Genomic DNA, 17571 nt, shown 5'->3' on the forward strand with positions numbered 1-17571 from the left:
TGCCAATTTCGATGTTATAATACAGACTGACTGTTTTCTCCGCATCTCTAACTTATCATATACAGGCTTCAATGATATTTGATAAATTATCTGATTTAATTTTGTAATCTACTAATATAACAATGTCTGTTTATAAATAGGAAAAAAATGCTTTGAAATGCTGCTATCTTGAGGTTAAAAAAAGTTTCAAATTTATTAACACACTACTAACATTGTGTGAAAAAAAATCTTTATTTGGTTATTGCATGTTATATCAGAGCACATAGGTAAAGAGTCTATCAGAGGGGCGTACTGTGAAGCACAATTAGTGGCTTAGTGAGGTTTGTTGAGCCAAAAGTTTTTTAACCTGCTAGATCACCATGGCAACTGATGCTACACAGCTAACCGGATGGTAAAAAGGGCCAGTCTTTCACCAGTTTTTGTCCTGACAGTATTCTCTCCCAGCGATACCGATTCTCAGCTTAAGGACTACATTATATCTGCAAACCTGTAGAGCTACACATTAGTAATGCCACTGAATGAAGCTGTGTAGTTACAGTAGCACAAACTGTATGCATAGTGTTGTCATAGCAACCTACATGTATTCAACTGCTGCTGCAGAAATTGCATAAATATGTTTTTATGGGTTAGGATCAGAGTTGGCTCAGGTTTCATTGCTCTTCATTTACAACAACCAGATCCTCTAACTGATGTAGCAGTTGGCTCATTTTGTGTGTAACAACAGTCTAATGCGTGTCAAATGCCTTATTTTATATGAACACACAGAGAGTCTGGTGAAGAAAACTTGAGTTAACAAATAACTGTCAGTTTACCAATTATCCCTGATTGAGGTTTTACATTTTTTTTTGAGCCAGCTTACACAAAGAAAGCCTGACGATGTTAAACTTTCTTCGCAGTGCACCCCTCTGATGGCTAATCTAAGTGCAACACCACACACAGGAAAAGAACAAAGAGTATATGATATGATATAACTGCACATTATATTATGTTGTATTGAGCTCAGAAATAAGCTGCATAGATTTAATCAACAGTATATTCTCCCAGAACTTCTGCATATTAACTCATATCTACAAAGTACATAGTGTAAACAACAGAAGGCCTGCATGTCTGCAAAAACAATCTATCATCACTGGCAGCAATTCTACATAGAACCTCTGAGTGGATTACTCTGGGAAATACTGGACATTAGGTCAACATAGAAAAAAAAGTATTTTTGGTGCATAGTTGCAAAGTTAAAGGTGCAATAAGCAAACTTTAGGACATACACACGGCATTAATATAGCAGCAATCAATTATTTGCTACATACAGATATAGAGGAGTAATAGCAGAGAATGAAGTCACACTCCCTCTGTGTTATTTTGGTAGACAGTATGTTATTCCCTCCTTATGAAACTTTTAGTTCTCTTTCTGATAAAGCTGAAGATCAGGAGTGATCTTTGATACCGCAATGGAAAAGCCAAAAAGCAGACCCCCAAAAAAAAAAAAATAAGAAAAAGAAGAACTGGAATAATCTTGTTTACCTAAATTATGAGCATGCGTTTCATTTCAGGAGGGTGGAGTTGCGGCCAGCGTGCCATTTGTTTTGAGTTGCTGGAGCTTCAGCAACATCCAGTGGTTCTAAATTTTACACACAGAACCTTTAAGATGTGCCTTTAAGGCTTTAAACTACAACACACTGACTATAGTGCTGGTTACTGCACGCAGCTGACCAGGATTAAATGCGTTTTAGCTTCAGAGCAGAGTCGTGCTCTTAGCTTTGCAGACAACAGCTGACTACCTTTTAATATGACAACATACTTTTCTTTGGTGGTAAGATTTGAATGGTTCCATCGCATTACACACACTGGCAGGATTCGCAAGTAGTGTGACGTATCTCCAGTAACCGCTACAGAGACCAGGTGGCCGTTGAGACCACTAGAAGCACAGAATGTTAAATATGTGCAAAAGGTGTGTGTTAAGTGCACTGTTGTCTGCTACCTCAAGGCTCTTGAACACACACTTTACTGCTCAAGTGTAAGTATGACTCCCTTTAATATTTCACACCAGAGGCAGTGTAGGGCAACAGCGTTCTGACAGGGAGAACCCAGCATTGTTCACAGCTCTTACTGTACCAGCAAGTGTAGGAGGACACACATACTGTGCATGTAAGTATGCTGGTGGTAAATGGCAGCTATGCGCCAGTAAAAGAGGAGGAGAATGCCACAACAAATAAAGATGTAAACTATGCAGGCCTTTGAGATATTAAAAGGTGCCCTTGAAAATACGCTCAATGCTCACTTTATGAGGCTCAACTGTAAAATGTAATGCAATCCATAAGAACAGCTTAGCTATGAATTCTTCTACTTTTGATATGATAATAAAGTTTAGTTATGATGACACTGTAATTGAATTATGTTTACCATGACTACATACTGAAAGAACATACAGAGGCATTAACATTTGTGCTGGATTGCATTATATTCAGGTTATACATGGTGTGTGGTGTCCCTAATTAAGTGGCCAGCGAGTGTAGTTTATGAGGTAGCAATGTGTTTGTTACACCTTGAAGGTACAAGCTAGATTTTTTTTTTTTTTGGTTAGTAGACTTTAAAAGTAAAAAAACATGTTTGTTAATTACACTAAATCTCTACAAGGAACCTCCAAGTTTCTGCATTCTGATTTGACATGCTTTGGAAACAAATGAATCACAGTATAGTAGCACCTGGGAAAACACAGACATCTGGCTCAGCTTTTAAGTGATTTTAACTCAGTCCCATTTCATGAGTGGAGATAAATGTGCAGTGTGGATCTTTGTAGTCGCCTCTAAAGTGAGATCACTGTTGGCAAGGTGGCAGAAAATCCTCAGTGTTTGGAAGTTACATGAAAAGACCTCATCAGACGGATGAACTGTCACTTTGAGGTGGGCTGCTCTTCCATACCTGCCTGTGTCATGAGCTCAGCCACATTCTTCTCAAGGTCATCGATGCGAGTTCCCATCTGATCGAGTGTGACAGTTAAGAAATCGGCACATCACAAGGTAATAAAAGAAGAAAATGTAATTTTACATCTACATTATGTTCATGTTTCAGAGCCATGTGTATTATAACGCATCCAAATCAGCCTTTAAAAGTAAAAACAAGATAACAGCATCAAAACTAGGCAGTCGGAAATAGAAGAAATAGGACTGACAAGGCTAAAAACATACAACGCATGATGGTGTCACATGCCAGCAGGATTTATTTATGGAAAAACACCCGGAACTGTTATTGTAGAAAAAGCATAACATACATACAACATATAATAATAAAAATTAATTTTGACAATTCCTGTACTTTGGCTAATACTACCCTATTCACAACTGGAATTTGAGTGACATCAGTATCAGAATAAATTATTTGGATAAGAGAAAACACATTGATGCAAAAGGAAAAACTGACAAAAAAAATAAATATGTAGGAAGGTCACCTACATCCATCTCTTCATGATAATTTAAGCAGGAAGAGGTTAGGTCAGCAAAAAAACACACAAAAAAAAACAGAGAGGCCATATGGCAGCGTGGCTCTCTTGACCCAAGATACATCATGTTTGTTGCCATTCCTGCCTAATTGAGTTGCACGTGGACGGTAGATCAAACTATGGGCATGATTAAGATAGAAAAAGACACGTTTATTCCAGGTGATAATACAAACACACATGGATCAGATATACTTCTCCAGATATTGTAACCTGATACGGATCACGTATAAATACAAGGTGTAAATTTAAAGAGCCAATGATGGATGATCTCCATGTCTATCTATGAATAAATAAACACTACAAGACTGTTAGAAACACGTTGGCTTTAGAGTTTTGTTCACAATGCTATGCTACCAGGAACATGTCTCACAGGCCACATAATCAGAATCATTCTGTAGCAGGGCAAAGAGTCCAAACACAAAGTAAGCATCATGTGGAACTACTTTTAGAAGAACAAGGAACCCAGCAATAGATTCACAGCATCTGACAAACCGACAGAAGACCCTGAGACAAGCTAAATCAATCTTAGAACTGTGGCAAGGTCTCCAAGAAGCTGAAGAACCTGGTGAGTACCTTAAAAAAATATATGTGCAAACATACGCTACCATTCAAAAGTTTGGGGTCACTTAGAAATGTCCTTATTTGTGAAAGAAAAGCAGTTTTTTTCACTGAAGATAACACTAAATGAATCAGAAATACAGTCTAGACATTGTTAATGTGGTAAATGACTATTCTAGTGGGAAACTGCTGATTTTTAATGGAATATCTCCATAGAGGTACAGAGCAACATTTCCAGCAACCATCACTCCTGTGTTCTAATGCTACATTGTGTTAGCTAATGGTGTTGAAAGGCTAATTGATGACTAGAAAACCTTTACAATTATGTTAGCACATGAATAAAAGTGTGAGTTTTCATGAAAACATGAAATTGTCTGGGTGACCCCAAACTTTTGAACTGTAGTGTATATGTAGTAAATCTGATACTGTTCAAAGGGAAAGGATGCCCACACCGAATATTGGCTTGATTTGTTGTTTTTTTCTGCATACTGCATTTTGGATGGTGTTAACTGATATAAAAATAACATCAGTGAAATCATTTTTGAAAGCGTCCTCAGTTTACTTTGAGTGGCCAAATCTTGTACAATATTGGACAGATGCAGATTAAGCTCAATATCATTCATACTCATGCCACATTTCTATTTATAGCAATAATTTTTATTAGGTTTCCTCTGGCTGGAGATGACATAAATAAGTGACAAAAGACAGTGAGACACTGTGTTAGAGATTTTATTGTGATTCTATTATTTTATTTTTTATCTACATTTTTAATGAAAAATGCAATGTCAAAAATATTTGTAACCATTCTTAGGATTTGCTTCGACAGTAGTCAAATGGTTCTCATAAAGTGACTGGCTGTCTGCATGTTTTCATCCTCAAGAAAGACGATGTCCAGGTCTTTGTAGTTGAAGGTTTTCTTCCATCACTTTGGATTTCAGTTCCCTCCACAGATTCATGATGATATTCAGATCTGGACTCCGGCTGGGCTGCTCCAATATGCTGGTATTATTTTTTTATTAACCATTTTTGACCGCTTTGGCTGCATGTTTCAAATCACTGTCTTGGTAAAATGCTTCAGCGCTGCCCAAATCCAAGTTTCTCAGCAGACTGCCAGATGTTTTCCTCCAGAACCTTAACGTCCTCCTGTCTTCTCACGATGGCTTGTATTTTGACCTGCCTGCCTGGTCAACTGATTAAAAATCTCCATGTTAAAACATGGGGGTGGAGTTTGTGGGGCTGAATGATTTTCCTTTGTTTTGCCAAACAAAAGCTACGTCCCTGTGTCCAAACAACTCTATTTTTTTTTTCATTTGACCACAGAACTAAAGACTAAAAGCTTTCTACTTTGTCCAGGTAAGCTTTTAAAAATCTGATTCATCGATTCATCGAAAAAATAATCGACCGATTTATCGATTATTAAAATAGTCGTTAGTTGCAGCCCTAGTTGGTACCAGAATTTCTCAGATCCATCAGGACTGTCTTGGTGGTGATGCTTGGGTTCTTCATAGCCTCTTACATTACCACTCTTGCCAGTGCAGGTCTTACTTTTGGCTTCCTAACATATCATTCAAGATTGTTCATGCAGTGGAACTCCTGATTTTTTCATGCTACTTTGCACTTTGACCACTGCTACTTTAAAACACTTGGTTATGGTTTCATTGCCTTTCCCCGTGTTGGGAGCAGCTACTGTACAACTCCCTCTTTAACAATAACAAGCTCACTAAGCTCTTTGGTTTTAGCCATTACTTACAAAGCACTAATAACTGACTGAAGAACCACTACATTGGCTGTCCTCAATTTATAGTGTATTTGAATGCTTTAGACTGTGCTAGAATTAAGCAGAACCACGTGGAATGGAAAATAAGCTGCACTTTCTTTGAAAAATGACAACTATTTCTGAGGATATGAATAAGTTTGGGCAAAAAAAAATTTAGAACGACCATGGAAATAGCTAAAATATGTCATTAACACACACAGCACAATGTCTTACTGTCTTTTGCCACTTGTTTGCGTCATTTCCAGCCGGAAGAAGCCTAATGCTCGAATAAAAAAAATCCCTAGAAATGAAAATTTGACTCAAGTAGATACTTTAAGTTAGTATGAGTTTGACCGCCCCCTAGCGGCCATGTTTGATGCAACAGAGACATTAGTGTTTAGTTAATGAGTGCTCTCAGGTGTGTTTAGCTAACTGCACTATCAGACTGCAGGTAAACTGCATTTTACTGCGTCATTTCCGAGTTGCCCCTCAAACGCCTCACCGTAAACACAATGTCACACAATAAAGGATATTTTTCGATTCCAGCTGTTCAGACATTGTCTGGAATCTTCCCTGAAGTCGCTGCATCGTTGTCTCCATCTAGAGGGACAGAAAGCCGTCAGAAAAAGTCTCCATGCAGATGTTTCTCCGCCCAGCTGTTCCTCTACAGGACACACATAAACGTCCAACAAACTTACCGCCTCGGTCATGTCGTTAGCTGCTCTACACTCCGTCTTTGACATCGTTATTCTCAACAACACACACACCCTTCAGACGAATTTAACCAAGCGACGCACAACCAGATTGTGAGGATTTGTTTGGTCGAACTGGGAACGTTAAACTGTTCAGCTGAGAGTCCTTTCACTAGTGTTAGCTGTGACTTCTGTAAGTTTGCGGCACCGACACCTCACAGTGAAAACACCGACCACCGCCCGGAGCGACTGTCACTTCAAAATAAAAGCCCTTTGCAGAAAGCAGCGCTTCATTTCACCGTCTGTGACAGAACAGGTATATTTGAAAGAGTGAACGTGTCAGTGAATGTGCCCCCCCAAAACTATTTTAAATAATGTACTGATGTTTATTTAATTTGCATTTCTTCATGTATAGTCCATCACTGACGTGTATTTTATGTAACAGGGTCAGTTGTGCAGCAGTGGTTATGGGTTAAATATATGTACTATTGTATTAGTAATATATATTATACCATATATATTTTATTTCATTGTTCTTTTATTGTTATGATTACACAAAGTTTGGTCTGTCTCTCAACTGTTGTGTAGAACCTTTGCTGGGGGCCCTGTACCCCTATGTACACTTTTAGCCGTCCTATAAATGAGTTTTTCCCACCTTACATCTCCCCTTTTGTTTATGTGTTCTGAGAGAGGGGTAAACGAGATTGTGCTGTAAATTAATTCTACCTATAACTTTACTTTCCCATTCTAATGTGGTTATGCATTATTTCATTTCTGTAGGAGTACAAGTCTGTGTGACGGAAGATTTTGTGTGTCTTTTTTATCGATTGTAAAGGTATGTGTTCCATCTTGTACTGTACATCTACTGTACATGCACTGAATGTTTCCCGCCTTACGCGGTGCCCTTTTGTTTATGTGTTCTGAGCGAGAGGAGTAAAACTCTGTGTGACGGAAGATTTTGTGTGTCTTTTTTATCAACTGTAAAGGGCTGTAATAAACAGAGATCGCTTCCAAAAAAGATCTATGTGTCGGCTGAATTAACACATACATTTGTACAAAAGTCAAAGCTGCATCGTATCATGAAATCATATCTATGTTTTAGTTTAAGGGAGTTTTGGACATCTGGAAGGAGACCTCAGAGCACACCAAGAACTCTCTGAAAGGATTACATATCTCATCGGGCCCAGGAACTCCTCTGAATCCCCCCGAGGAGGACGTAGTGGTGGATAGTGGAACATGGTAGCCGCCTGCATAGCCTGCTGCCACCACAGCCTGACTCTGGATAAACAGAAGAAAATGGATGTGTGTTGAATCAGTGGTGAATATATTTGAAAAATCAATCTACAGGACAATAAATACTTGAAAGCAGTTCAGAGTTCCTGAGAGTCTCGCTGCATAATATTTCATTATGATATAAATTGTCACCTAGTGCCAGAATTTTGCGTTTTCCTTCAAATATAGACGTATCCACAAAAATTTGATGCTGAAAATAAACACAAATTGGTGCATCAGAATGAACTCCTATGCATCCAAACAGGTGATTGAACATTTTCAGGGGGCAGGCCTCCAAACCTCTGTTTAATCAAGGCACTATGCATTTAAGGATTTTATCTACCGCAAAAACAACAAAAAGAAACCCATTTCCCCACGTGATGTTTTACGCTTTTAATATGAAGGTGTGTTGGTTACATTTCCGCTTTGTAGCTTGACTTTAACATAGTGAATTGTGTTTGTATGCATGGTCTCACATGGGAAGATCTTTTTTATTAACTCTTTGTAGACATGTTGATCCTGTCAGAGAGGCCACTGTGTGTTCTGTGAGCTGAGCAGCAGAACTCCCCCTCACTGAGGCTTTGGTTTTATATAAGACTTTATCCTGGCTCACTGTCACACATGAGAGATGAGGAGCTGTCTGCCCTGAGAGTTACATAACTGTCATTAAGCCTTTATAAATCTTTATAATCTGTGCTTTTTGTCAGTGACAGTCTGCATCCACTCCTGCTGGATTTGATAAATGTGTACTGAGCAGTATAATTACAGAAGCCTGTTAATATGGATTGCAGCGCTCAGTCTGCCTCGGTGGGTGCTGCGGTGTTACATGCTGAGCAATAAGTCAACTAAAATAAACCAGGTTGCATGAAATATTGAAGATGTAGCTCCACAGTCAAGGGTGAAAACAGGCAGAGCAAGATGTGTCGCATTCTATTGGATTCCCTCTGTAATGGAAGTTAGTCATAAATACAATATTTATCATCTGCAGTATGGTGGAATCTATAATTCTGTCTTTTCATCCAAACAGAGAAAGGCCTTTTATAAAGCAGAAAAAGCTAATATCTACAATACATTGTTCTATCTATTACTACAATTACTGTATATATGTGTTGGTAATTTAAAAATGCAAACAACATTTTGGTTGAAGGTAATCCTAAAGCTCAATCAAGTTCAAAAATAGAATGTTGATCCTCAGATGCTTTTGTCTGTATGGAAATACTTGACCATTTAGACTACATAAAAGTTTAGGTTGTGTAATTGCACACAAGGTCAGATCGTTTAAAACAGGGATGTGAAACTCATTTTAGTTCAAGGTCCACATTCAGCCCAATTTCATCTCAAGCGGGCCGGACCAGTAAAATCAGAGCAAATTAACCTAAAAATAACCACAATTATTCACTTTGTTTTAGTGCAAAAAAAGTTCATTCTGAAAATTTTCACATTTAAGGAATTATCTTTTTACAAAGCATCATGAACAACCGGAAATTTCTTAAGAAAAATAAGTTAAATTTCAACGATATTATGCCTCAGTTCGTTTACACAGAGTATCTACAAAGGCACAAAACATTTCGTCACCAGTATCTGGAACTGAACAATATAGTATTTTATTTTATGATCAAAATGACAAAAGTCAGACAAAAAAAAGACAAAAAACAACAAAAACAAGACAAAATAGGACAAAAATGAGACACAAAATGACAAAAACGAGAAACAAAATGAGACAAATGACACAAAATAATAAAGAGACCAGAAATTAGACAAAAGAAGATATAAAGCGGCAAAAAATGGATAAACGGCACAAAACAAGACAAATAAATAATTCCTTGCATTTCAATAGGGTCTTCGCACCTTTGGTGCTCGGACCCTAAATATTATGCAAATGACACAAATGAGACAAAAAATGGCAAAAGCGAAAAACAAAATGACAAAAAACAGACAAGCAGCAGAAGCGAGACAAAAAAAACACAAAACGACAAAAACGATACACAAAACGATGAATAAACACAGAATGGCAAAAATAAGACAAAAAACACAATTGAGACAACAAGGGAAATGACAAAAACGAGAAACAAAACGACAAAAACATGAGACAAATGACAAAAGTCAGATAACAAAGACAAAAAACCCCAACAAAAACAAGACAAAATATTACAAAAATGAGACACAAAATATTACAATAATGAGACACAAATTAACAATGAGCCATATAGTATTTTACCCAAATTATTTTAAATTTACAGATTTACAAATTTACAATTTGCAGTGGACGTCTTCTCTGTAATTTTTACTCTTGATAAAGTCATCCCATGGGCCGGATTGAACCCTCTGGTGGGCCGGTTTTGGCCCACGGGCTGCATGTTTGACACCCCTGCTTCAAAATATGAATTAAATCCGATGTGAGACAAAAGCAAAACGTTATACACTTGAAAATGAAAGGAAATAGTAATACTGAATCCTAATGACGGGATATTGGGATTTCAAATAACAATTATCAGCAAAAATGAGTTTGTTTGGCCAGTTGTTTAAGGTTAATGTGTAAATTATTCCTTTTATTCACTAACTTTACTTGCAATTATCTGTAATTTAATCACACAGGAAAATCTCTAATATAACAGTAAATTGTTCTTGAAGCTCTTATCATTTCTGCTGCTGTGATGCTGCATTTATTAAAGTCAAAGGAAAGGTTGTGATACACAGCAGCTGTGGGCAGCAAACTGGGCTTCACAAGGTCTGCTAGTTTTTCTGCAACAGTCTAAATGACATCTAGTGGCACCTGAATGATATTAATATATTAATGTAACATGAATCCAACCCTCCTGAGTCAAGCTTCTTTTATGCTTGGTGTGTCTGCAAGGTCCGTGTGGCTCCGGGTGTACGAATTACGTCATTTTAGCAGCCACGCCCCCTCGCGGGGTCCCAAGTTGTGCACCCCCAGCTCTTCTGCTACCAGTAGCTCCTGTTCTTCCGCCATGTTTTCCGCGCGTCTCCGTCCGCGTTGTTCCAAACGTTTGGAAGTGCGCATGCGCGAGGCGGAAGCTTCCCGCTTGAGAAGGACCGCGCGAGGGGGCGTGGCTGCTAAAAGGACGTAATTCGTCCGCGCGGAGCATCGCGGACCCGAGGGACACAAAAAAAGTTGAACTAGCTTCATAACAGGGACACGCAGATAACATGGCGGAAGAACAGCGGCTCCTAGCAGCAGAAGTCATGAAACACAGGCATTTATATGATGCATCACACAGTGGTCACAGGGACCACACATATGTGGACTATTCATGGGGTGAAATTGCGGCCACAGTTGGCAAAGAAAAGCAATGGGTGAAGAAAACGTGGAAAAATCTACGCGATAGATACGTGAAGGCAAAAAGGAGCTACACAAAGCAAAGTGGAGACCCAGGGAAAAGAAAAAATGTCCCCTCGATTTTAGAAGAGTTGAGCTGGCTCTCAACTTTTGTCTCGCATAGGGAAACAGACTCAAAGTTCCATGAGGTTGAGGTAAGTCAGTTGATAATCGGGTCATTCCAGAATTGGAGGACATTTGGGCTTCAAAATTTTTGAAAAATAAACCTTCTCTTTTACAATTTTTTGCTATATGTTCATCAATAATAGATAAACTATCAAAGGCTCAGCTTACACATCATTACTCACCATTTTTATTCCATGTTTTATTTGTTGTTAGCTTTTTCTCAGGAGTTTCCCGCTAGATGTTTAGCTAGCTGTTACTGCTGAGCAAGAAGACAAACTTATGTAAAAAAGTATAAAGTACCCATCCATCCATCCATTGTCTATACACCGCTTAATCCTCACTAGGGTCGCGGGGGGGGGCTGGAGCCTATCCCAGCTGACTCAGGTGAAGGCAGGGGACACCCTAGACAGGTCGCCAGTCTGTCACAGGGCTACATATATAGACAAACAAGCACTCTCACATTCACACCTACGGGCAATTTAGAATAATCAATTAACCTCAGCATATTTTTGGACTGTGGGAGGAAGCCGGAGTACCCGGAGAAAACCCACGCATGCACAGGGAGAACATGCAAACTCCATGCAGAAAGATCCCGGGAAAGCCGGGACGCGAACCAGGGATCTTCTTGCTGCAAGGCGAAAGTGCTAACCACGACGTCACTGTGCAGCAGTATAAAGTACCTTATCCTGATAATAGGCATAACAGGGTTGCATGAGGTAGAGGTGAAACATTCAATCAAGGCTGACAATGTTATGAAAATTTGAAATAGAACAGCTTTGCTCTACCCATTCTTTTAGAAAACTGTTTGAGGATGTTAATTCCAGCGTATCGTGTGATTCACTGTTTTCTGCTTCTTCCACCAGATAAAAAGGTTATGCTAACAGTGTTGCTGTGGGACACATGTTCTGTGCATTAAAATTATTCAAAAATATTATGTTGATTAAAAAAAAATGTTACCACAATTACGAGACACATCAATGAAAAAAAAAGCCAAAATAGGAGATTTAAATTTAATTTTAGCTGTTTTATTTGTGATTCAATATGGTCATCAGGGGAGTGGGACAAGAGAAAAATGGCATTTTAGGAGGAACTCCAGACTTATTTGATATTTTAAAAAAATATTTTCAAACATTCTTTTCTCCTAGTTTTTTTTTTTTTTTAGATTTGGTCTCAGGACAAGTAAATTTATACAACTGCATGTTTTGGTATTTTGTGCATGGATTATTTGACATTTGATGGGTGGGATGTAAAATGTCCTCCAATTCTGGAACGAACCTGAAAACTAACTGCTGAAATGCAAGTATTCGGTAAAAATTAAGTTTATCACATTTATATATTTAAAGGTTGCTTTGGAGGAGACAGAAACAAACAGCTTCCAATCTCCCCCTTTACCCTCAATTTCACCTTCATCTTCGACATGGTCGGCAGTTTCGCCAACCTACTTTTCAACCCCGGAGAATACCCCCGTACCAACTGTGGAACAGATGTCTCCTACTGTCAGTGGTGGTAGGTGCTGTTTTTATACAATGTACTGGACTAATTATTAAGTTGTTCTATACTGGTATCCTACTACAGGTTCATATCGTTCTACATACACTACCGTTCAAAGGTTTGGGATCACCCAGACAATTTCATGTTTCATGAAACCTCACACTTTCATTCATGTGCTAACATAATTGCTCAAGGATTTTCTAATCATTTATCAGCCTTTCAATGTGATTAGGTAACACAATGTACCATTAGAACATAGGAGTGATGGTTGCTGAAAATGGACCTCTGTACCCCTATGTAGATATTATATATTTTTTTAAAAACTGGCCCACCAGTGGGTCCAATCCGGCTTGTGGGATGAATTTGTAAAGTGCAAAAATAACAGAGATGACATTAAATACAAATTGTAAATTTATAAAACTAAACTTAAAATAATTTCGTGACCATGGCAAGTTGTTTTGATCATCAAGTGAAATATGATATTACTCATTGTTGTTTTCTCACTGTGTCTTCTTTTTTAAATATTTTGTCTTGTGTTGTTTTTTGTCTTTTTTTTGTCTGACATCTCGTTTTTGTCATTTGTCCCATGTTTTTGTCGTGTTTTTTTTTTTCCTTTTTGTCTTGCTTGTGTATTTGTGTTATTTTTTTTTATTGCCATTCATTGTTTTGTGTATCGGTCTTGTAGTTTTGTGGGTTTTTTTGTCTCACTTTTGTTGTTAGTCTGTTAGTCCCATCTGCAGCACAGAAGGACTCAAAATAACCGAAACGTGTCTGGCAACGCATTTCGGGCAGTTTGTCCAAGTAGACTTACCGTCGCGCCTGCCGCCGCGCATGCGCAAATAGGTAGTTGATTCAGTAGTGGCGGAACCAACCAACTCGAAATGGAAGACCGTAAACAGCACGTTGGCCCTCTCGGTGGGAAATTTGAATATAAAAAAAACCAAGACGGAACAATCGACCGACAAACAGTAATATGCACACTCTGCTGGAAGGAATTTTCCTTTCACAGAAGCACGACTAGCTTAAAGTACCACTTAAACGCGAAACATTCGTTCGTTGGGGATTCTGCTAGCACCTCGGCTAACGCGTCGCCTAGCTTGCGACAAAAAACCCTCACAGAATGTCGGAGCCTTGGTAAGTCTACCTCATACAGATTGACTGACACAATTGCCAAGTGGTTTGCAGCAAACTGCAGACCCATTAATATCGTCGAGGACACGGGCTTAACAAAGGCTTTGCAAGTTGGCTCTCAAGACGCCAGCATCTCTAAAGCTCTTTGTTTACATCCCATACTTTGTAAAAGGTACAAAATCAAGCTTTTGCTGTGCTGGGAGGCAGATTTGTCTCAGATTTTGTACAGTGCAAGGGTATCTGTTTCCCCTTGCAGCTTCGATTTACAGAGGCCAATATTGGCCATAAAGGACACGTGATAATGCTAAATGCTGCAAGTTATTCCAACAATATCACAAGTAGTCGGGTATCTGTATTTTACTGGATTTATTTTTCAGACAGCCTTTTAAATTTTAAGTTAAAATGTTAGCATTTTTTAACACAAATGCCAGTCTCAGTAGCTGGCTGAAAAAAAGGAGTAATAGGGACACAGTATGGGTAAATGTTTGTTTGGGAAAAGATAAGTTTTTTGTTAACATGAACCTTTAAATGTGTTTAAAAAACACGTTAAGTGCATATGTATTCCTTTCTTTCTTGAGTCTGCTTGCTCATGGAAAATGAAACGCGATTAATATAGATTGAAATGGATGATATTTAATCCTGCTTTATCAAAATTAATCCACAGCAACCCTGTGATTAATCTGATTAAAAATTGTAATCGTTTGACAGTACTGCTTTTTTTTGTCTGACTTGTGTCATTTTGATCATAAAGTAGAACACTATCATTCATTTCCAGATAATTGTGACTAAATGTTTTGTGCCTTTTTAGATCAACTGGGGTCTGTAAGTTGTAATGCACAAATGGTAAACTGAGGCATACTGCTGTTGAAATTGAATTTATTTTTCTTAAGAAATTTCAGGATTTTAATAATGTTTTGTAGAAATATAGTTCCTTAAATATGAACATGTTCAGAGCATCCAAAGCATACAGTGAAATCAGAGCATTGGTTAATATGCTCTGATTTTACTGCTTCGGCCCTCTTGAGAACAAAATGGTCTGAATGTGGACCTTGAACTAAAATGAGTTTGACACCCATGGTCTAGACTGTATTTCTTTTTAATGTTATGTTTTCTTCATTTAAAAAAAGCTTTTCTTTCAAAAATAAGGATGTCTCTCAGTGAACCCAAACTTTTGAATGGTCACGTATATTCATATTATATTGCATTTTGTACCTGTTCATATATTTCATATTGTAATACTGACATCATTTCTGCCTTTCTGCTCAGGAAAAAGAAGTCCCTCAACGAGTGCGGGGCCAGAGCTGAAGACAAGGAAGATTGAAGATATGGTTTTAATGAGACTTGAAAACTTAGACAAAGAGAATGCCACCCATAAGGACATGGAAAGTACAAGATTTGGATATTTTGTTGCTGACATGATGGAAAAAATCCCAGATCATAAAAAGGATGCAGTCAAATTGAAAATTTACCAATTGCTTTATGAGGCTGTTCAGCCAGAAAAGATCCCTTCCAAGCCACTCGAGAACGGCAGGGACAACTCTGTGGAGGATCCGGCCTCTGCAGCAGGGCCCTCCACATCCTCCCAGTCCATAGATAACATGCTGCCCCCGTCAGAGGAGGAACTGTTGGGATTCCTGCCAGAATACACAGGCTCCTCAGATGACGTGGCGATAAAGCAAGAGCCTGACACTTGGAGCTCTGACAGCGAGCACACACAGGACTCCAGGTAACAGGAACTAAACAAGAGACATGTTGTAAGATTGTGTGTGCATGTGTGTCTTTTAATCACTGCTAATGGTAATAACAATTTGATAAAACAGACCTTTGTATTCTGTTGTTTCAGCAAAGTCAAAATTGTCTGTTTCTGACATTTTTGATGTTTTTGATGCATTAAAAGTGGAATGCATGTTATGTTAATTAAAAAGAGCTAAAAACAAGAAATTTATGTAATATCCCATCACATGGAGTAGTCACTCCAATGCATTAAGTGAAATGGGGTTTTTACATTTTGTTCTCGATAGATGTTCCTTTTTAAAATTGAATAGTTACCTTCACTAAAGGAATATTTTATAATATTTCAAACTTAACCACTCCAAATGATGTATTCCACTACAGTAAAAATGTGACATAGGAGTCATTTTGCCAAGCTAGGCTTATTACCTTTTTACCATTTAGCATCAGTTTTTTTGTTTTCCATTTACAACATATCAGTTAAAAACACGGTAAATTTAAATTGGGTGAAACAACAAGAAAATAAAATACATTTAACAACTAAGGCTAACCCTATCTATCTTTAGCTTGCTAGCTACAGCTGGATTTGACTGTCTTGCTATGGCTGTGTTTGGTATTTAGCTTCATTTTGATAGCTAAGTACTAAGCAAAGTTTCCACTCAAAAATTATTTATTTATTTAAGACCTAAAAAATGTCCATGATTTTGAAACAAATTTCTCAATTCACTTTTAGTCTAAGTGGGGCGGTACAAAATCAGTCCCAATTTCACAACAATATAACTTTAGTATGTTGAATTACTTTGGAAATGCTTTTATTGCTTGTTGATGATTTCTGCCTTTGGGAGAGAACTACAGATGTTCAGAAATTGCACAGATAAGCATTGCCGAAGACTGTAGTGCTAAAATGTGATCTGTTCTGCCTTTTTTTAACGTTTCCTATCTGTTCTCTAGCTCCCATCATATTTCAACCCAGACGAAAAATGCCAACAAGCATATGTCCATGAAGAAAAAGAAACTCCAAGTTATGCAGGCCATGCTGCAACAACAAAAAAGGTCGAGCCAGGCCATAGAGGAGACGGGCAGGGACGTCCGTCAAGCCATGCAGCAACAGAACCTCCTCCAGGAGCGCATGGTGAACCTGCTGGAGAAGATGATTCAAAATCCGTCCAACACATCCGCGTCATCGGCTCAGAGTGGGGTAAATGAGGGTAATCACGAAGGATAGAAGTAGTTGTTATTTTGGAGAGGTCATGATATTGCAGCCTTGTTGAGGGAAGGGATATATTTTATTATGGATATGAGTTAAGCATTAAACATTTTTAACATTCATCGTGCTATAGGTATTGGCGTTATCAGTGCAGAGATGGGATGGACAAGCTTTTGCCGTTACTTAAGGTGTCTGATGATCATTATTATTAGATGACCATGCTGATGACTGTAATGACATGTTGGTAGAGCAAATCAGGCTCCAATGTGATTTAAAGATAGCTGTATCAGATTTTTCTTTGATCATTTGCCAAGTACCCTAATAAAATTACTTGTGAACAAAAACCATGCAAAATTCTTGTCACATCATTACATTTAAAAATTGTATCAGGTTACTTGCATGTTGAGAAAGACTGATGCCAAAACAGGGCAATTTGAAACATTGCCACCCTGGAAATTTAGCAATAATCCCTACTGTTGATGAAATATTAGAAATGAGCTACGAGCAAATGGCAACACAAACTGCATCGGACTTCTAGGGAAAGGAAATTCTTACAGCTCTGAAATATGTCATTTATGTGCAAAAAATAGCACTAGAACCACTTCTGCTAAAACGTGGGCCAACACTAGTCTCTCAAAGGACTTCATGACCACAGACGCCAGAGTGAGATGTCTGTAGTCCTGTGATGTTGGGTTTCTTGGGGACTGGGACGAGGGTGGAACGTTTGAAGCAGGAAGGAACCTCGCACTGCTCCAGTGATCTATTGAAGATCTG

At 38.3% G+C, this 17571-nt stretch overlaps 2 protein-coding genes across 2 annotated transcripts; one reads left to right on the top strand and one right to left on the bottom strand.

The window, feature by feature from the left end:
- Positions 1-212: 212 nt before the first annotated feature.
- LOC111583893 (heat shock factor-binding protein 1-like) lies at positions 213-6731 on the bottom strand. Its single transcript, XM_023293151.3, has 3 exons — positions 6509-6731; positions 6344-6410; positions 213-2985 (listed from the first exon to the last, which is right to left on the bottom strand). The coding sequence occupies exons 1-3, from the start codon at positions 6551-6553 to the stop codon at positions 2891-2893; spliced, it is 207 nt and encodes a 68-aa protein (XP_023148919.2). The 5' UTR covers positions 6554-6731; the 3' UTR covers positions 213-2890.
- A 6840-nt stretch (positions 6732-13571) lies between these two features.
- Positions 13572-17141, top strand: LOC111583895 (osteocalcin 2-like). The gene is made up of 3 exons (XM_023293153.3): positions 13572-13862; positions 15126-15585; positions 16542-17141. The coding sequence occupies exons 1-3, from the start codon at positions 13610-13612 to the stop codon at positions 16813-16815; spliced, it is 987 nt and encodes a 328-aa protein (XP_023148921.1). The 5' UTR covers positions 13572-13609; the 3' UTR covers positions 16816-17141.
- The last annotated feature ends 430 nt before the right edge of the window (positions 17142-17571 follow it).

The sequence above is a fragment of the Amphiprion ocellaris genome, chromosome 15 (genome assembly GCF_022539595.1).
Source record: "Amphiprion ocellaris isolate individual 3 ecotype Okinawa chromosome 15, ASM2253959v1, whole genome shotgun sequence".
In the NCBI taxonomy this organism is placed as follows: Eukaryota; Metazoa; Chordata; class Actinopteri; family Pomacentridae; genus Amphiprion; species Amphiprion ocellaris.

What these genes read in the sequence shown, in the direction of transcription:
- LOC111583893 (XM_023293151.3), bottom strand. Translation starts at nt 6,553, where the DNA reads ATGTCAAAGACGGAGTGTAGAGCAGCTAACGACATGACCGAGGCG. An exon ending in CTAACGACATGACCGAGGCG is followed by an intron (nt 6,411 to 6,508) that starts GTAAGTTTGTTG and finishes CTGTCCCTCTAG; the next exon opens with ATGGAGACAACGATGCAGCG. An exon ending in TGAACAGCTGGAATCGAAAA is followed by an intron (nt 2,986 to 6,343) that starts ATATCCTTTATT and finishes TAACTGTCACAC; the next exon opens with TCGATCAGATGGGAACTCGC.
- LOC111583895 (XM_023293153.3), top strand. Translation starts at nt 13,610, where the DNA reads ATGGAAGACCGTAAACAGCACGTTGGCCCTCTCGGTGGGAAATTTGAA. An exon ending in CACAGAATGTCGGAGCCTTG is followed by an intron (nt 13,863 to 15,125) that starts GTAAGTCTACCT and finishes CTTTCTGCTCAG; the next exon opens with GAAAAAGAAGTCCCTCAACG. An exon ending in GAGCACACACAGGACTCCAG is followed by an intron (nt 15,586 to 16,541) that starts GTAACAGGAACT and finishes TCTGTTCTCTAG; the next exon opens with CTCCCATCATATTTCAACCC.